The sequence below is a fragment of the Hippocampus guttulatus genome, chromosome 14 (assembly GCF_054856545.1).
Source record: "Hippocampus guttulatus isolate MCC_2025c chromosome 14, RoL_Hgut_1.0, whole genome shotgun sequence".
NCBI classification, from domain to species: domain Eukaryota; kingdom Metazoa; phylum Chordata; class Actinopteri; order Syngnathiformes; family Syngnathidae; genus Hippocampus; species Hippocampus guttulatus.
In genome coordinates this window covers 9,053,138-9,075,000 of record NC_141274.1, presented here as the reverse complement: position 1 = coordinate 9,075,000, position 21,863 = coordinate 9,053,138, and the positions used below count along the sequence as shown (strand labels likewise).

The 21,863-nt window shown below is 45.2% G+C and overlaps 1 protein-coding gene across 2 annotated transcripts; it reads left to right on the top strand.

Moving 5' to 3' along the window:
* The first annotated feature begins 145 nt into the window (after nucleotides 1-145).
* On the top strand, nucleotides 146-20,068 carry LOC147194882 (solute carrier family 12 member 7-like). Of its 2 annotated transcripts, XM_086128395.1 has the most exons (29): nucleotides 146-290; nucleotides 2,300-2,410; nucleotides 2,538-2,637; nucleotides 3,082-3,246; nucleotides 4,974-5,062; nucleotides 5,439-5,564; nucleotides 7,919-8,065; nucleotides 8,722-8,776; nucleotides 8,977-9,107; nucleotides 9,191-9,327; nucleotides 9,406-9,510; nucleotides 9,919-10,130; nucleotides 10,221-10,388; nucleotides 10,486-10,584; nucleotides 11,255-11,312; nucleotides 11,463-11,637; nucleotides 12,088-12,206; nucleotides 12,523-12,621; nucleotides 12,749-12,868; nucleotides 13,123-13,227; nucleotides 13,295-13,463; nucleotides 14,611-14,806; nucleotides 14,879-15,048; nucleotides 15,518-15,649; nucleotides 15,715-15,822; nucleotides 15,925-16,094; nucleotides 16,270-16,284; nucleotides 17,321-17,454; nucleotides 18,279-20,068. In XM_086128395.1, the coding sequence occupies exons 4-29, from the start codon at nucleotides 3,099-3,101 to the stop codon at nucleotides 18,368-18,370; spliced, it is 3,279 nt and encodes a 1,092-aa protein (XP_085984521.1). In that variant the 5' UTR covers nucleotides 146-290; nucleotides 2,300-2,410; nucleotides 2,538-2,637; nucleotides 3,082-3,098; the 3' UTR covers nucleotides 18,371-20,068. The 2 variants fall into 2 exon arrangements, with proteins under 2 accessions (XP_085984521.1, XP_085984523.1); XM_086128397.1 differs by lacking the exon at nucleotides 16,270-16,284.
* The last annotated feature ends 1,795 nt before the right edge of the window (nucleotides 20,069-21,863 follow it).

The window sequence follows — 21,863 nt, the reverse complement described above, 5'->3', positions numbered from 1 at the left end:
AATGAGCTTGGTATAAAATATCTGGTTGGCTTGAATAGTGCTGTCGGTTTTAGGTAAATAGTTTAGTGCAGGACAAATCCATTCTACCTCGAGTGTGTTACACATGCCACTCATTCAACTCTCTGACGGTGAAGTGAAAGTGGGCCCCATCTTGCCGTCATATTGCGGCGGCAGAGCACAGTGCAGCCATTTGTAATTTGTCCTGTTTGATGACACACGAGGTTGGCCAAACCGAAACCCCGCCGTGTGTTTATGCAGCTACCTGGTTTGGAAGAGGACACTGTAAACAGGTAAGAATTCTACAAATAGAATTAGGTCACTTAACAAGATGGTCTTGAGGGGTGGGCAGCCTGTCCCCAGCGTGCGTCAGCACTGACCTTTTTACTGTTTGCTCAAGGGATTTTCATTTTACCTCTTTCTAATTTTCACTTCAGACGCATGAGTGGGAAATTCTTCGTAGCTCCGTTCACAGAGTGATTCCAAATGGGGGTTTTCTTGCGTCGTTCTTAGTGCAAACACTCTGTCACCTGTGTCGCTGAATTGTTTGTTTGTTGATCGAACATATAAATAGATATCAGACATTTGTCAGGATGTGTAGGGAAGTTGGAAAAAAAATAGAAAAAACAAATCGTCTTCATTCAGCACAATGAAACTTTTCGAAATAAAAAACGTGTCTAGTCCTACCCCTTGTCCTTTGAGAATTTGAACGTGTTTGATATTATAGTAAATCATTCATTTAGGATATCTCAATCTGAAAAGGAAAGGAAAAGAAGTCGACAGAAAGACTCACTCAAGTATACAAATGCATTTGCACATGTATATGCCTCCAACTATGGGGATGTACAGGGAGACGTAAGCACACACTGGCACATTTCTCTCTCACTAAACTCTCATCCTTACCAATTTAAATCTTTTATAAAGTGTTTTTGTAAGAACACGTTTCTGAACACAGAAAGTGATTCACACGTTGTCAGGTCGGTTTCAAAATTATTTCACAAATGAACACCTATGACAGAAACACGCCTTTGCTTAATGTTTGTTTTTGTGTTGGATTTTTCTGTAGTTAAATCATAGCAACTCTCTCTAATTCCGAAAGGCTTCTGAGTATTGCGGCGTAATCGTTTAACAATTCAGTTTGACAATACCCGATGCAATATTATTTGATTCCTTATTTCCTTGTTATTTCCTTTGAGATGTGACTGCGAGATCATCTCATGCATGATTCTCGCAGCGGTCATTTGCTGAAACTCTCTTGGCAATCATCTTCAGTTGTTGCTTGCCAAAAAAAGGCAAAACAACAGTTCCTGGGAGAGAGTGAGTGGATGCATCAATTTCCAGTCATTTTGTATCCCTTACGTACCCACAGCACCATCTAGTGACATTGCAAATGAGAGCTGCAGTCAGCTCTCATTTGCAATGCCCCTCTCCAGGCTGTTCGACGTGTTTCCCCCCTTTCACACACCCGATTCAAACGATCAGAATCGTTATCAGGATTCTGCAAAGCTCGCTGATGACCTGATCGTTTGTATCAGGTGTGTTGAAGGAGGGGAAACATGTCATACAGGCCAGATACGTGGTCTCGAGGACCGGGCTTGGGCACCCTTGGTCTATCATTTTTGGTGTAGTCTAAGGCAAAGAAAATATCATGCAAACGACCAACTTTTCGACTAGTTAATGAGCACGAAAATCGAAAGGAGAATGACAGCCACAAGATTGCTGATAGATTATTTTGAAAGTGAGTCATTTGTATGCCACATCCCGAGCAAAGCTGCTCCGTTCTTTAAAGACCTTCAATTATCAATTGGCGTCAGTGTGAAAGGTGATTTTTGTTTTCTTTACATGCGCCCTGAGATTGGCTGGCATGCATTCTCGGAGGGGTGGCCTGCTTCCTGCCGGTCGGGATAGGCTCGAATTTACCTGTGAAAGAAAACGTGCAGTTAGGGAATGACTGATGAGTTTGTTTTTTCCAAATTCACGCAGCACACTCAACAAAATGTGTCATCGGGAGTCGTCGGGTCATTTGACCTGACATTGTGTAACATTTTGCTTAAAAAAGTGGAGCTTTGCATAAATCCAACGTCACACTGACAGGAAAGTCATACCAGAAGAAAAATGACGGCATTTATGATTAGTCTGAAATTAGGATCTATTTGTAGCTGGTGTGCTTTCATAAGCAGCTGCGAAACTTTAATGTACTTCCCTGAAATAAGCTCACGTACTCATTTGTACTTGTACTTGTTAGAGTCTTATAAGTGTCCAAAAGTAATCCCTGTTTTTTCTGCCTGACTATTTATCCCAGGTAAACTCTGGGAGGCCGCTGTTCCATTCAAAAGAATTGAATTCCTACTCCCGTTGCTTCTTTCCTTTTGGGCTGCCGATTGTCCTCCGATTTCATCTGCCAGAGTCCAAGGTTTTTATGACCGCTAAATTGTCTATCCTGTGCTCGGGTGCGTTACCGCCCCAGCTTGAACTTCAACACCTCAGCTCTACCCATAATGCACTGTGGGAAAGGTAACACCCATTTTGTTGACTCGTAGGAAATCCGAGGCAGACGCTCCCAGCTTGAAGAGAAGTGGCAACAAAAGGCAAAGTCGCAAGAAAAGAACATAGTTTGGGGTTAGATTCCCAACCTTTCACGTGAGTCATGTTTTGAGTTGTCGCCATCTTTGAGGCAGATCCTTCCGTTACCTCTGTTGTTCTTTTTCATGGGAATTCTTTCTCTACCTTTCGGAATTTCACCCAAGGTGAGAGTGCGAGAAGAATGACAGAGAGCGGGGGAGGAGCTGTGGGATTCGCTCCATGTCTGCAGTCAGTTCTGTTCATGTTAAACAGTGTCACATGGGGCCACGCTCTTGAGGCACTGGAGGGAAAGGGAGAGAAAACAACAAGGAGAAAGGAGGAGGGAGGGAGGGGAAAAAAGACACTTTGGCCTTTCTTACGTGCGGGAAGACGCATTCAGCCGAGCCTCGAGGAAATTCGATCACGCTTGACCAAAACAACAGCTTGAAGTGTCTAACTGGGTCATGCGTGGATTGTTTTCTACCTGCTGACTTCTTTAACACAACTCTGTCCGCTCTCCAGGCAACGGTGGGGTCAAGATGCCCACCAACTTCACCGTGGTGCCAGTGAATGATGACGAGGACAACGGCAACAAAGCGGCCGCAACTGCAGGTGACAAACCTGTGAGCCTCAACAATATTTTTCGGGATGAAGATAAGGATGATAACTCGGATGGATCCCAGTCAGGTAGGAACGAGAAGCGCATGAGTGGAAATGTTGGCTTGTGAATACAACCATGTGCTCAGAGAGGTCCGCCTCCCGTTTGCGCTGCGGGTCACGGGGGGTTTCGAGGCTTCCCAAGGCGGTTACACTTCATTGCATCGGTGTGTCATTGAATAGCCCGAGCAAAAGTCTTCAGGCACAAACAATCACATATTGCGGCAGGCATGCGGGCGTGAAATTCGTCACGATTCACCCGCTGGCCATCTCGGTGAGCTAACCGCAGTGGTCCCCAACCTTTTCTGTGTCACGGACCCGTGAGATAAGTACATGCCGCATCATTTTGGCATATCAATCTGCATGTGAATGTAGCAGTCCTTTTTAACCGTGCAAGTAGTATCACATCATTTATTTTGCTACCTGCTAAGAATGCAAAATGTCTAGCTCATCCTGGCACTTGAGCGCACGGATCGCTCTGGTGTAACGCAAATAAGTTATGAGGCCCTTAGAGTCTGCATTAACGATTAAAACGGTTTGAGTGACAAAGGCAAAACAAATGTAAAAGAGTTAGAGAGAAGCTGGATTTACATGGAGACTTTTTTTTTTTTTGTCAATCTGATTGAAATCATTCTGAAGAACTAGTAAGCGAAGATGAATTCTTTGTCAAAAAGGCATATTTAGCAATTGTGGTAAAATCATGTTTTTAAAATTCTAGTAGAACTTGATAGATCCAAGGAAAGCACGGTGCAAACCATGAAACTTCACCCTACTCCTACATAACGGGAAACCTGTATAACTATATGGAAACAATAACATGGGTGCGTTTTCCATGACCGTCTCCTTTGGCCAGCATTGTTTCCATCATCTGGCAGCAGGTTACATTACAATGTACACTCGGCAGCTTTCAAAAGTCTTGGGCTGCCGCCAGCTTTGTTATTTATAATGGCTATTTTCCCAGACGGTATTGTGGCACAACAAAAAAACAAAACAAAAACAAATCAATGTTGGAAGAGACAAAACTAACTTTGCACTCAATTAGCAGAGAAAGTGAAATCACTTAACTTAAACTAGAATAATCCTGTTGCTTCCTGGTGGACTCCAATAAAATGAGGAAAGCAAGATTTACAGACGGCCAACCCCCCCCCCCCCCCCCCCCCCCCCCCCCGCCCGCCAAAACGCAAGCATGTAAACTCCACACCGTGGGGATCCAAACCTGGAACATGGCACCTCTCGACTATGAGGAAGATGTGCTCACCACCTGGCTTTCGAATAAATCCGATCCATAAATTAGGATTGGGGTAAAAAAAGGTGACTTGAAAAATAGCAACCCCTCCATTCTGTAAAGATGTGGAAAGCAGAGCACGCGGGCTGGAGCTGTGCTTTTGGCTTTTGGCAAGCAGCTGCATCCACTGCCTCCTTTCCTTCTTCATGGCTTTCATGAATGTGCGAGCGAATGAAGGGCCTTGGTTTCTGCGAGGCCTTTCATGATCAGGAGACAACAGTGTGATCTATTGTGACAACGGACCGGAGCAGACATCTGAGGCTCACGGTCAACAGCAATGCGCACTACAAAGTTTGAGTGTTTGTGTGGCCTCTGGATGTTGAATTCACAGATGACAAATTGTTCTGTTACAATGTAGAATAGAAACGTCTCGGATACAAAGAGCATTTGTTTACTTGTTTGCGCCTACAGTTGTGTCATTTATTTGCATGTGTTGCATAACACTCGTGATTTTATCTGTGAATCCCTTTAGGGGATGACATTCAAAGGGAGTCACGCCCATTCATCAACTCGGCCCGTGAGGTGGAACAGTATGATGGCAAAAACATGGCCTTGTTTGAGGTAAGGCTTGAAAAACACGTTCGCCCATTCTGTCAGTCAACTAAACTTGCAAATTCATATCGTTCGAACTTGATGTGTGGCACAAAATGACACTGTAAATATTATGTTTGAACTTAGCGTCGCGTCGCCGTTTGCGCACCTCATCATGTCTGCATATGGGATCCTCTGTGTGTACTGTACATTGACTTTGTCCCATAAGGGCGTTTAACCAGTAAAATACATAAATAAATACATATTATTCTATTAAACTTGACCGTTTTATTATGTTACCACCATCACTGTGGTTCCAGATATGTGAGGCAAAGCTCGGGAGGGCAAAACCAAAAAAAGAGCAAAATGGTTTCTAATATCCATTTTCTTCTATGCTCCTTTGAAGGAAGAAATGGACAGCAACCCAATGGTGTCATCTCTCCTAAACAAGCTCGCCAACTACACCAACCTCACCCAAGGTGTTCGGGAACACGAGGAGGCCGAAGATGGGGTTAGAAGGGTCACCATCATAGTAAGAACTTTTAACTCATTTCATGCCACAATGTAAAAATCTGTTTGCAAAAAAACAATCATTTAGTGTGAAAACGTGTCAATCCGTTTTTTTTTGTTTGTTTGTCTGTTTGTTTTTTCACCAGTAAAAAATATGAATAAAAAACTTCGGGCACCTCCTCAGTCAGTATCGAGGCTGTAGGAATTATCTTTTGGAATGATAAACCACCGATAGATGGCAGGACTGGCTCTGAAGGACTGGCAGTGTGAGTGGGTGTGGGGTGCGGTACGGCAATCCGACGGCGCGAGGTGACGTGTGGAAGCAGTGTGGTGTTGAGAACATGGAGAAATACCGGCAGCTAACTCTACAACAGGGCTTTTTCAAAAAAAAAAAAGATATGGATAGACGGATATGAGTACTTCCAAGAAACTTACCAATGTTCAACTGCTGTTGCCTAACAACGGTGAAAGGGAGAAATGTTCAAGCTTTCTTTTGGTCGGTTCCATTCTTGTGTAGCTCGAGAACTCTGTAGGCCTTGAAAAATGAAGCAAAATGGTCAAAAATGGCTCTCCCAGTTTGCCAAAAACGGGAATGCATTCATCTAAGGCGATAATTTGCAATGGAAAAATTGCTTCTTGAGTTGGCCTGGATTGTCAGTTAAGTCACACGGGTCGCTGAGCAAAAACACCTTTCAATTTGTCCATTGAGACTGTCCCCCCCCCCCCCCCCCCTTCAATAGATTGATTTTGACACACTGCATCGCATTCAAAAAGTTGCTTTGAAGATTTGTTCAGTTACTTACGGGCATTGGTCGAATTTGTTTGTTATAAGAGAAAAACAGCAGTATGTCTCATCAAATATAAGCCGGCGTCTATGTCAAACAATTCATCCAATGTCCAAAAAGGTTTTGGGGGCATGCTGGAGACACTGCACAAAGAGATTTATTTATTTTTATTTTTTTTAATTCAGCAAGCTCATAACGATTACTTTGTAGAGCAGAACGAATCTCTTCATTGGCTTTTTTTCCCGCTAAAGTTTGGGCACCTCTTCTTTTTCTTCCGTGAGTTGTACGTGCCGTGTCTAAATGTAAATTGAGGTCAAACCGGTATGATTGCCAATATACATTTCTTCTGTTGAGACTCGTGCACAATCCCATTCTCATCTTTCGCCGCCAAAGCAACGATTGGAAAATCCGATTCTCCTTCTCCCGGAAGGTATTCCACCATATGATACGTGTGACCAATGACATTTTCTTCAGCGGCCTCCGCGCAAATGATCTCAGGCGGCTGGAAGAAAGGTGATAAAACGCTGAAAAAGCGCTGCCTTGTGAAGTGACCTCGATGGTGCCGTGCTAAATCCCGCCTCCCAAGTCATAGCCTCGCTCTTTCTGTGGTCGTCTTGAGTTCTTGGGCTCGGTACTCAGAAATAGGGCAGAGCGATGCAAGCCGGCTGCAGGGAAGAAAGTCAAGAGAGAGCTTAAGCACAAAACGGGAGATGTGGGAGATTTGGAAGTCGACATCAGGACCCTTGCAGCGTGTTGACGAACAACTGAAAGCCATGGAGAAAGTGCAGAACCGCATTTTTAGGACGACAGAAAAAATGGTACGTACATGCGGCTTTTCATTCAGGAGCCAGACATGATGGCGCGTTTCACGCAGAGCGGAGCTGTTGCGCTGCCTTATGAGTTGCGACTTAAGGGTTCACGTCGTGATACTGCCCAGTGAGGGAAAAGGACCGCGTTGGACTTGGAGATTCTTTCGGTGCCATTTTGCACAAGTGACCCCAGTCTCCATAGATTTCTCTTGTATCATGTTGTGTTCATGCATTTCTTAAATTGCACTGCATTATAATGATGCTGATTATTATTAGTAGTATGATGATGATTATAATACAATGCAATACATCTTTATTAATCGAGGGCTTTCACAACAGCTGCAACAAAGATGATTAGAATTTTTGCTGAATAGCAAGGTTTAGGTACAGTTAGTTCTACAACAGTGTTTGCGGTTTTAATATTTGCCGGATTAAAAATTCTGATGACAAATTAATCTGATGATTCATTGAAAATATGCTTCAGATTGGAAGTCACTTTTTGGGTCCTTGAATGCAGACAAGGAGGAGCCATATGCATTACGGGCAGAACATTTGACTGTTGTTGGTTGTGTATCGGATGGCGCTTTCAATGCCTGGAAATCCAAGCGATGATGTTGATCACTGTCTCATCCTCATCTTCCGATGTCCAATCTGAATGTTTGAAAAAAATCTGACACATTTGAGAGAGTGAGCTAGCTCGATAGCGAGAGACGGAGGGACGGACGGATGGAGGGAATCCCGATCTTTGCCTGGTCTCACCCGTTTGTCTCTTGCTTCTCAAGGTACACCAAATGGGAACGTTCATCGGGGTGTACCTGCCCTGCCTGCAGAACATTCTGGGTGTGATCCTTTTCCTGCGTCTCACCTGGATTGTCGGAACGGCGGGAATCCTCGGATCCTTCGCCATTGTGTCCATGTGCTGCATTTGCGTGAGTCGCTTCACACTTCATCAAACAACCGGGATGATGGGAGGCGATGTTCAGAAAGTGAGCCGCTCAACAAAGAAAGAATGACGGGTTACTTTCATTGATATTTTTTTTTTCACATCCAATTGATTTTGGTGCCTGATCAGTCAGGGTTTCGGAGAAGCGACATTGAATATTTTTGATGTGCTTCGGTGAGTTTGAGTATGTCGGCAGCTCGAGGACGCTTGACAGAGGGAGGATTGTTTCTCAACACTCGTGATGTGAGCAATCGGCACTCGTCGCGCTACTCCCCTCCGATGTTTATCCACTCGGATGCTTCAGCCAAACAATATGCTGGGATAAAGAACACGTCGCTATCAGTTTCACAATTGGTGAATGGAAAAGAGGCCCAGCACAATCTCACTTAATTAGTGATCATGATCAGACAGCAATTTTGACCTGAGCCACCTCCCCCCCCCCCTCACAACTTGTCCTATGCAGTTCCACGAAAACATACACGCACACACACATCTATATTCACTTACTTTTTCCCCACCCGCACTGGGAATGTTTACATGGTGTCATTCCAAAGGTTTCGCATTCTTTTTCGAGCAGCTGTAGCTCACCTCCATGCAGCCTGATTCCAGGTCAACTCAAGCGGGTTCTTCTTTGCCCCGCAGACGTTGCTCACAGCCATATCCATGAGCGCCATCGCAACAAATGGAGTTGTCCCAGGTAAAAGAACTCTCCTAGTTTTCCAGACACAACTTTACAGATGTTGCTGTAGCAGGAAAAATAGTTGGGATGTTTCCTAATATGCTGCCAAATGAATGTCAAAACATAATGTCTTGATCTGTCTACAAACAGACCGTTGCAATGCAAAACAAAGCCTTTTGAGTTTGCCGAAATCTAACCAGGATAAAGTTTCTCTAAAGCGGGCGGCTCCTACTACATGATCTCCAGATCACTGGGACCCGAGTTTGGCGGAGCGGTCGGTCTCTGTTTCTACCTGGGGACCACCTTTGCCGGATCCTTGTACATACTCGGCACCATCGAGATTCTGCTGGTATGTGGCCACGGTGGTGGTTGCGTGGCAAGACTCGGACTCTTTCACTCAGACGTGTCCTCCCGCTGACTCTCCCTCGTCAGACCTACATTGTGCCGACAGCAACGGTGTTTGAGGCCAAAAGTATCGAGGAGGAAGGAACGGCCGCCCTCAACAATATGCGCGTCTACGGAACTTGTTGTCTGCTTCTGATGGCGCTGATTGTGTTTGTCGGGGTAAAGTATGTATCCACGGTCACACGAAAGCACCCGGCTACACGGACGTATTCCACTCGATGGTTTTGCCCTCTGGTGCGCAGGTATGTGAACAAACTGGCTCTGGTGTTTTTGGCCTGTGTCATGCTCTCCATCATGGCCACCTATGCAGGAGTCATCAGGACTGCCATTGAACCGCCAGAGTTTACGTGAGTAACCGGCCAAATAAGCGCTTCTTATTTAGCGCCGCGCTTTCCTAAATAGTGGGTGACACGGCGAACGGGATTTTAAAAGACATGATTTTCAGAGATCGACCGTGAATGCTCTCAGCAGACTTAAGTCACTTCTCAGCAAGCAATCGATATAATCATATAGATAGTAGGCAGGCCGCATACTAGGCCACATAAAATGAAGTGGCGGGCCAGATCTGGCCCCGGGCCTTGAGTTTGACACCTGTGATATAACCCCTGAAGCAAACATATGTTTGAACTGAAACGGTGGAGCAAAACATGTAGACAGATTATACAACTCTCACAAGCATGTTTTTTCCACTAAAGATGTCTTCCGATATGGCTGTATTAATTATTTTCCTTATTAACTGGTGGCTTGTCATCTAGTGTGTGTCTTCTGGGGAACCGTTCTCTGAAGAATGACAAGTTTGAAGTGTGTGCCAAGACCGAGACGCTGAACAACCAGACTGTGACCACCGATCTCTGGAAACTTTTCTGTAACGGCGAACATCTCAACGCCACCTGCGATGACTATTTCAGTCTCAATAACGTTACGGAGCTCCCGGCTATTCCCGGGCTGTTGAGCGGAGTACTGAGAGGTGACATTTTTACCTTTCAAACTGTTTGGTTCGCGATAGACGTGGGCGAAAAGTCGATTTCTTCTCTCCTTGCTTTTGTCGGCGACGCAGACAACTTATGGGGTGACTACGGTCCAGCTCATACGGTCATCGAGAAGAAAAACCAGGAATCGGTAGCGGCTCAGGACAGTTCCGGCGATGTCTATAAACCCTACGTCTTCAATGACATGGCCACCTATTTCACGCTGCTGGTGGGAATCTACTTCCCCTCAGTTACAGGTGAATACCGTGATATGGCGAGAAAGCCAAGGCCACAGAATGTTGCTTCAGCTGCCATTAAAACTGAAGGCTTGCGTTTTTGTCTTGTTCGTTGCAGGGATCATGGCTGGCTCTAATCGATCCGGCGATCTAAGAGATGCCCAGAGGTCCATCCCCGTTGGGACCATCATGGCTATTCTCACCACTTCTTTCTTCTGTATCCTTCACGTGCGTCTCATTCAAATGAATACCGCAAAAGGTCAACATTTCAACCCGAGGACATTAAGTGCGTCTTCAAAAATTGTCAGTCACGCGGGATCAGTTACGGAGTTTTCTATCATTCCATTATGAACAGCCACTGTATTTATAGGGGACGGAGCCCCTAAAGGTGACATGGAAGGGGGAAACCCCACACACACACACACACAAACTTTGCATTGCCTGGAAAAGTTTTGCGAGATAAAGCCACCACCCCTCCCAAGGGAATGCTATTTTTTTTAATGCGCGTTCATGTACTACCAGGTCAATTTGGCTACTGTATCCTTTAATGCACAGCTTTTTCAGATACGACAGTACACTTGATGTCTTTCGCTTATTTGGAAATCGTGCTTAAGATCAAGAACAGATTTTATGTCTTTGTATTTCAAGCCAATTTCAAAGTAAAATTCAATTAAACTCGGGTGAAAACGCTCCATCTTTGTTGCTTTCATTGACCCGGAAGATGACCCAGAAGTTCATAAACACGCATTAAAAAAAACCCCAAAACAACAACTTTGCGTTATCTCTTAGCCTTTGCGAGGGAATTGATTTCTATTTTGTATGTCATGTCCTTTATGTGCCGCGTATCCATTGTATGGTCAAGAATTTCATCTCAATTCCAATATCAGACATCTCATGTGTGCTATTGTTTGGAGCATGTATCGAGGGAGTGGTGCTGAGGGACAAGTGAGTGGTTCTTACGACCCGTTTCACGTGTGGGGCATCCACAAGAGAGGTTTTCGTCACTGAGCTGGATCCTGACCGACAACTTCGAATGGTTGACACCTTTGCGCTTTGTGTCGAGGATCAACATAACCTTGGCTGTGCCCGTTCCAGGTTTGGGGACTCGGTCAAGAAAAACCCAGTGATTGGAATCCTGGCCTGGCCGTCGCCTTGGGTTATTGTCATCGGATCGTTCTTTTCCTGTTGTGGGGCGGGGCTTCAAAGCCTGACCGGGGCCCCCCGGCTTCTTCAGGCCATCGCTCGCGATGGCATCATCCCATTCTTACAGGTCAGCGCCGTCCGGCATGACACGAAATTCAGAAGTCTCAAAAGTGGCCAGCAATGAATGCATCTTGGGCGGTTTGCCGAGGCGCCTGTGTGCAGTTAGTGAGTTTTCTTCAGGTCCTCGGCTTTCCTCCCGTATTCCAGAAACATGCTTCTGAAGTTCGCCGCAATAAGAATAGATGTGAATGCAAACGTGGAATTGTTTGTTTCGATGCGCCGGGTAATTCATTGGCTGGTGGCCGGTCCGGGGCCCACCCCGCCTCTCGCCTTTCATCAGCTGTGATGGGCCTGAGCTGACCTGCAAAGAGAAGCAGTTAAGAAAATTGATGGTTGCAAATTGTCTTCAAGTCAAGACAAACGTCGTTCCGACGGTCCCAAGAGTCTTGTTCCAATTCTTTGATGCCCAAGATGAAGACCTCATGAACATTTTCTCTCCTTGTCTTATCTCTCTTAGATTTTCGGTCATGGCAAAGCCAATGGGGAACCCACTTGGGCTCTGTTGCTGACAGTCGGGATCTGTGAAATCGGAATTCTCATTGCCTCTTTGGATGCCGTGGCTCCCATTCTCTCCATGTACGTACCGGATGTTGTCAGTCGACTGAGATCTAAACACTGTTGTTTCTCCATCATCCATCCAGCCGCCATTCTAATACAAGTTGCAAAAATGCTTTTACTGTCTTTATTCTTCAGACTCGGAGTTGAATATGTACACTGTTGAATTACATGCTGAGAGGTTTATTCCAAATCCATAGGGGCTGTGTTGAGTTACAAAAAAAAAAAACAGGACTGAACTGTACTGCAGCCATGTATTGACTGCATTGTTCAAATTGAAATTATTCGATTTTCCTTCGTCCTGTCTCTTTCTTAAAGTGTCATTGCATATCCGCAGGTTTTTTCTTATGTGCTATCTGTTTGTAAACCTGGCCTGTGCGGTGCAGACTTTGCTCCGAACCCCCAACTGGAGACCCCGCTTCAAATTCTATCACTGGTGAGGATATCGCCACCGTTAAACCCATCCTTGTGCTTCGCAAATGATTATGATATCACTCCAGTCTGTCATATGAAAACCCAGTATGAATACATGTACAATATTTTTTTTCTCTTGCACGTCCTAGGACTTTGTCTTTCTTGGGGATGAGTCTTTGTTTGTCTCTCATGTTTATCTCCTCCTGGTACTACGCCCTGGTTGCCATGGTGATAGCAGGTTGCATCTACAAGTACATCGAATATAGAGGGTGAGTTCTTGTTTTTGGGGGTTTTTTTCTGAAAGATGGACCTTTCTGTAATATAACGATGAATTTGGAAACAGGAACAGCTATTTATGAAACTTGTTTAAATACCACAAAAATAGTACATCTTATTGGTCCTGCAGTGCAACAATCGTGTTACGGCATTTAAACGCCTCAAAGGACTAACTGCAGTCACAGCACATGCTCCGATACCACATTTTTCTCAAGGCACCAACATCGATACTTCAAATTGTGCACAGGGCAGAGAAGGAGTGGGGAGACGGCCTCCGAGGTTTGTCTTTAAATGCAGCACGATACGCTCTAATCCATCTTGAGGAAACACCACTACACACCAAAAACTGGAGGTGAGTTCTGTGTATTGTGGAGGCGGGCCTTGCAGTTGCTACAATTTGGGTTTTGTCATGCCCTCAGGCCGCAGCTATTAGTGTTGTGCAAGCTGGACTCACGGCTGGCGGTGAAACATCCGCGCCTCCTGTCTTTCACGACACAGCTCAAAGCAGGCAAAGGCTTGACCATCGTCTGTTCCGTACTGGAGGGAACCTACATGACGCGAGGGGCTGATGCCAAGACCGGAGAGCAGGTTTGACTCTTTGTTCGGTTATCGTTGACCCAGGGAACCGGCACACAGATCCTGCAGATTCTCAGGCATGCGGTGATGCACAACTCCGACTAATGAAGAATGCATGTCGACAAAACAGAAGAGTTGGTTCTGGTTCACTCACATCTTGGCATCAAGGATCGCACAGTTGTCATTCCCATTCATATTCAGGCCACCTGTTGTTGTTGTCTGTCTGCCATGCTCCATCTCAAAAGGTAACTCAAGCAAATGTTTTGGTTTTTTTTTTTTTTTTGCTTGGTTACAAAATATGACTACCCTGGATAACGAACACGTTTTCCCACATGAATAACCAATTGGTCTTCATTGTTGTATAAGCAACATTTTTGACTTGAATTTAAACTGTGCATAGCAGCAAACTCATTCCTTCTTGAGAAACATCAGTGAGATTTGGGGCCTTGAGACGAAATGATGTCAGAACCACAGGAAGGGGTTTGCCAGCTAAAACCGCACATTCGAGTTCACCTGGTTTGTTCAAAATTGATCGGCAGGAGGAGCAACTGCTTCAAACTATTGGTCTCAAAGTGTGCAGCCATTTTCGCCTGTTAAACTGCCTTTGAAAAATAATCCGACAGCTCTTGCCAGCCTATGTGGGGTAAGCGCTTAGCGGCTAGCTGTTAGCCACTAGCTGGTAATGCTGGCGGCAGTCTACCGTCATGCATAGCCTGAACAGTTGTTGCTGTGGCTAGCTTGCCTTAACTTCCCGACGGTGCATATTAAATAAAAGGATACTCGAGTCAAAAAAAAATAAAATCCTTCTCCTCCTACACAGTGCTACAAAGACAGTGTTGTCACTGATCGTGACTGTGTTTTGGCTCGAGTCTTTGTTGTCAGTTGCTATGGTTCTTTATTTTGTCATGGACAATCGGGCATGGCCTGATATCGCTCAATAATTATGCACAATGGGCTGAGGGAGTTTGTTAGAACGTCAAGTTTTTTTCCATGCCTTCTGCATCCAGCCCCGCTCTCAGTTGTTACTTTGTATATTTGCATAGAAAGACTCTCTGTTTTTCCCCTTTCGTGCCCAGTCCGCTTCTGGCTCCAAATTCCGTCCCTCGCGTCACGATCCCTTCTGACCAGTCATGGACCCATTTCCATTTCCAACCCGCAGAACCTGAAAGCCGCCATGACGGCGGAACGGACCAAGGGTTTCTCCCACGTGGTCGTGTCTTCTAATCTGCGCGATGGTTTCTCCCTGCTCATCCAGTCAGCGGGACTGGGCGGGATGAAGCACAATGCCGTTTTGATGGCTTGGCCAGCAGGCTGGAAACAGGCTCGAGACTCCTCCTCGAGGAGGAACTTTATAGGTGAGCGTCACAGGGTCAAACGTCACAATGTCTGCTCGATCATTTCAACTCTAAACTTACCTTGAACTGCAGAGACCGTGAGAGAGACAACGGAGGCCCACCAGGCTCTGCTTGTTGCCAAGAACATCGACCGCTTTCCGGGGAACCAGGAGCGGCTGAAGGAAGGTACAATCGATGTCTGGTGGATTGTCCATGACGGCGGCCTGCTCATGCTGCTCCCGTTTTTGATCAGCCAACACAAGGTTTGCACCTTTTCATCGGGTCAATTTGCCCGATGACGATCTCTAACTTGAGATAAAATGCACGGCATTGTTTGTTTGTTGTGTAATATTAGTCGACCAGTTATTATTATATTTATCATGACGGTACGTATTTTCCACTGTGATTGTCTGGCTCTTTTTTTTTTAATATGAAACTGCTGTCGTTCAAGCACATTCCAAACTGTGGCACAGGTCCATGGACCCAATCTTTCTACTACTATCTTGATACTAGTATGATGCCGTCATGGTATAACGTCGTTGCAAACTGAAAGTAACCAGAAAATCTTGGTTTTACTGTTCGGTGCTTTCTACCGTCTTTATTGCCGATTTGTTTTACTGTTTTATTGTATATGTTAAATTCCTCCATGTACAGCACTTTGTGTGCAGCGATGGCTGTTTAAAAGTGCTCTATAAATACAGTTGAGTTGAGTTGAGAATGTTTCTTCTGAAGGTATGGAGGAAGTGTAAAATGCGCATCTTCACGGTGGCGCAGATGGATGACAATTCAATCCAGATGAAGAAAGATCTCCAGATGTTCCTGTACCATTTACGTCTGGACGCGGTGGTGGAGGTGGTCGAGATGGTGAGCGAGTGCACGGTAGCTATCTCGAAGCGTCTGCCGACGTTAAAACATGTTTACCGCCCTAGCACGACAGCGACATCTCGGCTTTCACCTATGAGAAGACGCTGGTGATGGAGCAGAGATCTCAAATGCTCAAACAAATGCAGTTATCCCGCACAGAACGGGAGAGAGAGGTACACTAGCCTGTGCAAAGATAAACATGAAAAAATGTCTTGAAATAGCTCAAGAAAATTGCTCCATGCTCACACTTTTTTATTTTTTTTTTATTTTACTAGGCTCAACTAATCCATGATCGTAATACAGCGTCTCATTCCACAAAAGAAGCCAAAGCGTCAGCCGACAAACCTGATCGCGTCCACATGACCTGGACCAAAGAGAAACTCATTAATGAGAGAAATAAACACCGGGAAGGAATGGGTGTCAAAGACATGTTTAACATGAAACCGTAAGTACGTTTGTCGTGATACACGTGGAGCGTGGCGAACTCTTTGCATTCAACATTTGGATTCAATTGTTTAGAATTGCACCTCCAAACCTCAATGGAAGCATCTTACTATCTATCTGACCGTTGCCAGAGAACACTAAACGGCATTAACGTTGTCTTTTTCTCCGCCCTTTAGTGAGTGGGAGAATCTGTAAGTGGTTTTGGATTTCACTTTGCTTACCTGGCATGAGCATGACCCTCTGTGTATGCGTGTGCATGATAATCACCCTGTCCCAAGTGCATGATGTTGTCGATTTGCACGCTCAATACTTGCGCACAGCTTCATTTCAATCCGAAATTCAACGTAGAAAATGGCGAGACTACAAATAAGTGAAGTGGAAAACGCGTATTATTTAGCCCTGCGGTTGGCCCGGCCTAGTGTAACCCGCCAAGTGGCAGGGCCTGCGGGTGAACCGCGACTGCGCTGAAGACGAGCGCGACAGAAATGTCTACGGCTGGATGATACCGCAGCATATTTCGTCAAGTGATGATGTGAAAGGTATGAGTTTAAAACTATGGTCATCGCTGGTAACTGCGCAGAGAGACCAATAATACACTTGACATGAAACCGACAGCGATTATGAACCAACATCTGTGTCCCAAACAAGAGCCATGACACTTGGGTTAGGGAAACTCTACAAGAGTAAAAAAATGCAGACGGGAGATTTGGAGACTTGGCTTCAAGCCGCTGAGATGTCAACTAGATCCAAAATATAAACTACGGGGCACAAAGTGACAGAGCGCGACTAATCAGGGTTTTGGGGGGGAAAAAACATGACGTCAAAATGAGGCCTTTTGATAAGATGAGCTGCAGTTTGATAAGAAAGTACGTAGCACGTTTACAGAGAGCACTCACAAGTGATTTCCATACGTCTAGAATACTCGTCATATCCAAAATACAGAAAAAGAGACGGGGGGGGGGGGGCAAATGGGAATCCCTTAAGTAAAAGCAATCCCGTTTTGACAAAACATCTTAACAACCCAACGCTGCAAACCAAAGCTACACTGAGCAACGTATCCTTCCAATCCCTCCGACATGAATCATTCAATGCCATTGTTGTTATTTGCATGAATGTCCAAAACCTTTGCTGTGAGGGGATTTGGCTACTTTACTTCTTGGGTAGAATAGAAGGCTCTCCCGATATTGTCACGTGTTCTCTCATCTTGCTCTTGTTGATTTCGTTTAGCAACCAGTCCAACGTGAGAAGGATGCACACGGCTGTAAAACTGAATGAGGTGGTGGCGAAGAAATCGCAGGATTCACAGCTGGTATTGCTTAACATGCCAGGCCCGCCAAAGAACAAAAAAGGGGATGAAAACTGTATCCTTTTTCGCTGCGGTCATCTTTTTATTTGCTACTTTCTCGTATTTTTGGACCGTGGTTGTTCTTTGCATTTTTTGAACATGACACCTTGCGTCGCTCAATTGTCGAACCAAAATACGATCGCACATACCTTGAGGTAGTATCGTCGTCAACTCTACAGTGATGACTCCCCCCAAAGCCCAACACTATTAATCATATCTATTGTTTGATTTCAAACAATTAATTCCTTCATTAAAGAAGAAAAATTTGTTTGATTCAAAAAAAAGAAACAGACACACAGGTGCTATTTCTTCATCGATGTATAGATAATGCTGTTCCACCCCATTACTGTAGGCGGCGATAGTGTAAATCACAGATTAATGTGCACAGAAACCAAGCGCTTTTTCATCGCGGTTCTTGATGTGATGTTTCACGGCCTCACTCGACCTTGAAGCAATGCTGAAAAGTCACATGGAGTTGAAGCTTCCTCAAATTGATGAATAGGTTTCTACCAAGCGTCGTCTGGTGCTGCTCATTTGAGAAACCGCGTGAAAATCTGGATGTGCAGCCGTGATTATGACATATTACTGGACAGATCTCATCATTTGTGCTTGCAGTTTGCTGCCGCAACATCATTCTTGTCTCCCTTCATTGTACAGTATAAGCCAGAGTCAATGTTTTTGTCGTCAAATTTGTGCATTTAGTGTCGGCTTCCAAAACACACATTTTATGTTAAACACCACAATTTTTCACAGAGAGAATTTTTCCCACGCTAAGGAATGCACTGGCTTGCGCATCGTCGTGTTGTGCACTGTGGCGTTCCTTAAGAGACTGCGCGCAAGATATGGAATTTCTGGAAGTGCTCATGGAAGGACTGGATCGCGTCTTATTGGTTCGCGGAGGTGGCCGGGAGGTCATCACCATCTACTCCTAGTGCCAAGCGGTTCTGAACTGGAAGGAGCACCGTGGAGGACAGTGACAAGTTTGGGGACAAACAAGTCCACGGGTTCAATGTTGGACATGGACATCGCGAGTCTCATCCGTGTCAGAGACTGTGGAAATGAGAAAATCGGACTAAGTCAGGTCAGTGCATCACCTCAAGGCCCCATTCTGCAGATGTTGTTGAACCATCGATACTGTGAACCGGGTGTGCCCAAGCCAACCGACCTCCCGCGATCGACCCATGACCGCACTTGCACGCCGATACACGGGCGCACGCCACGCATGCACTGATAAGCGACGGCCACAACGGCCCCCGAACCCGAGCGAAACAGAAAAATCAAGGAGATACAAGAGTGGGTGAAAAGGAAATCGCTGCCTACCTTGTTCCAGACCTGACACGCAGGCACGGGATGCGCTTTTGCCGCGTCTTCTGTGCCATAGGAACATCACTATCGTAGCTCGCTTGCACCATTCGAACATGCCTGGTGCTCCAGACCGTCACTCTTTGCCAGTGCCATCGCTGACTTGTACATGAAGCAAACTGAATGAGAATAATAATGACAAAAAAGAGATATCGCAAGCTCCAATTGCAGACTGCTGACCCCCCAACAATTTCCGGCGAGGATGCTTCAAGTCCAGTGTACACTTAACACAAAAAGAAGTAATATTAATAACACACACAGACACACAAATCCCCCCCCCCCCACACACACACACACCTCTCGCGATCGACTGGTTGAGCACCCTTGCTGTAAACTATAAGATTACAAATTCAAACTTCACTTCACATAATTTCTGATTTTTACATGTCACTTGTTGTCTATTTGATGAGTTATTTTGTTGCCAACAAGGAATCAACATGGCGAAATCCTTTCTTGAAAGTACCGATTGTGCAATCTTGGGATGTGTGGTTTCATTTGAGTCATGTCACTGTCCTGAAAGGTAAAGATGAGGTTTGAAGGGAAACGACAGCAGTAAAGGTTGCTCACATGTTTTCAAACCCTTTCCCAACCGCAGTATATTTTGCGTGTTTACATGTCATCACGCAAAAGTAGCATAACGGCCAAACTCTTCTTTTGCCTTCGAGAGGCATTTTTGTAACATCTGAATTGGCCGACGGCGATGTATTTCCTGCAAAAATCTGACCGTGACAAAGAAATGAGTGCCGAACCTCTGTTGGTAGTGAGAAAGATCCTTTTGAAAAGTAGAAATGTATGTCTGTGTAAAACCTTGTCCATCATGCAACTTTGGAAGTTGTGATTTTATTTTGAGTGTTTGATATGAACGGATTTTGAATGGCCACGCAATTTGAGCGACTTGCGTACGCTCCCATTTATCGTCTTGTGGATTCATCAAGTGTGCCAATCAGAATTAGTCAAATGTTAGTCTATATTGTTTGAAAATAGCTTTTTTTTAAGTATTTATTTGTACAACTTCTCCTCAGAATGCAGCTTGTCTCGAGCGCTTACAAATGGCTTGGATGCAGAGAAGCAAAAATGTTCATTCCTTTGACATTGTCCTTGTGCCTTTTACTGCCAGGTGCTTTTCAACCAACAACAACAAGGCTTAAATCACGTATCCTACTGCAGATGTCAATCAATTGAATATTCTGGTTGAAAGTGTTTGAATATGTGCATAAAGTCTTTCTGTTGAGGACAAATTAACAATAAATGAAAACCTCAATCATGAACCCCCTGAGGACTGGATTCTGGATTCACATTTCTCATTTTCCCAAAAAAAACAAACAGTCGAGCAATCTCTACCCGTTCCCACAACCAACTTGAGCCTGTCGCCCAACGTGACCCGGCTCTCAACAGTGAAGAGATTCTTGGTGTTCCCTGGAAAATGCGAAAGGAACTTCACGGTCCCGTTTGTTGACGTCAGCCACTCGTGCCATCCTCATGATGTCTGTTTCTTACCATTAGGGCAGAAATACACAGTGGAGCTCAATTTGGGAGGCTCTGGCAGCGTTCCTCATCTTTCACAAAAGCGGCAGATAATTGTCCTGCCGCCGGGTTGTCTCCCTCCCCCGGCAACTCTCTTGCACTGGCCTAATTGGTGGCGTCTCATCGACGCTCTGCTCGGAGATCTCACAAAGCTATTCTTGATGCAAACTGGAATGAAAAGCTACACGAGCCGCAGATATGTCTCAGGCTACCACGAGTGGCTGGAAAATTGCCAAAACTAGCCAAGAATCTGCCAGGAAGCATGAGACGACATGCTAGGCCAGGGGCGCCCTATACGTCAATCGTAATTCTAATCCTTCACACCAGATTCTTGGATCAGATGTTTCGGGGTGCTCCAAAGACAGCGCTAAAGGGGACTGTTTGTGGCTTTTGTTTGGGGAATGGGGCGTATTTTGCTACTGCGGGTGGGGGTGTCGGACCACTTGGGATAATAGGAGTCTTGCTGATCCAACTTGACCAGTACCAAAGTGAGTGCGTAGCCTCTAAGTGAGCATGGTTTGTAGCTGAGCATGTTCATGCCTGGTAGGAACCTTTTAGGCATGACAACCTTCAATCGGTCCCTGCGTTGGACAAAAGGCGGGAAACGGCTCAACAGGAAGTGTACAGTATATACAAAGGAAATGAATCAAAATAATGGTTGGACATTGTTAGGGCAACAAGATGCCTGGATTATCGTAGTGATTCCCCTTCCTGTTTCTTTGATGCACGTTGGCGTCGTATTGGCTAAATCGGGAGCTTCATGGTTGTCATCACTTTCTAACATTCTTGGATGTGTCCCTGCCAAATATTGTCCTCTCTTACCTCACAAGCCCAAGCAAGCCCCGTTTCCAAAAATCAATTATTTCCCCAAATCTCCCTTGTCTGTTCACTGACAGTTGGCTGCCCGTGAATGGAGTTTGCTGGGTCAGCAAGTGCAGAACACAAAAACCTATGTGGCAGCAGTCGTCTGATGAAAGTAATCGGTATCTAGCTGCACCTTTGTTGTTCTCTCTCGCTCACTCCAGAGTATATTTGCTCCCACATTAAACTGAGCACATCTACGGTGAAAAACAAGCAATATCACCGATGAGGGAGAGATGGTGTTCTTACCAACCTTCTTGGGTACTGATGAGCTCATTTCATGCCAAAATGTGTATTTTTTTTTGTGTGTGTGTGTGTGTGTTTTTTAAATGGAAAAAAAGTTGAAGGGTTTTGCGCAGCTCCCGAGTGAGTATCAAGACTTTGGAAATGATTTGAGCATGATAAATCACCACTAGATGGCAGGAGTGGCTTTGATCAGATCTTGGTCCACATGTGGCGCGGAGACGGTATGTGGCGTGCGAAAGCAGTGTGGTGGTGAGTACCGTCGGTAACTCGACGACGGAGCTTTTTCAAATCAAGAAAAGATGGCAAAATCCCATCGTCATCCTTGTGTGCTCTGGCACAAAGGAGCTGCTTTCACATTCACCACACAAAAAAGAACTTTTAGAAGGGTCTATGTGAACACGCACACATGCACACAAACACAAAGTTCAACGT

Bases quoted from the DNA above. Each gene is read 5' to 3' on its own strand.
- LOC147194882 (XM_086128395.1), top strand. From the start codon at position 3,099: ATGCCCACCAACTTCACCGTGGTGCCAGTGAATGATGACGAGGACAAC. The intron at 8,777-8,976 runs GTAAAAGAACTC...GTTTCTCTAAAG, and splicing joins AACAAATGGAGTTGTCCCAG to CGGGCGGCTCCTACTACATG. The intron at 9,108-9,190 runs GTATGTGGCCAC...CTCCCTCGTCAG, and splicing joins GCACCATCGAGATTCTGCTG to ACCTACATTGTGCCGACAGC.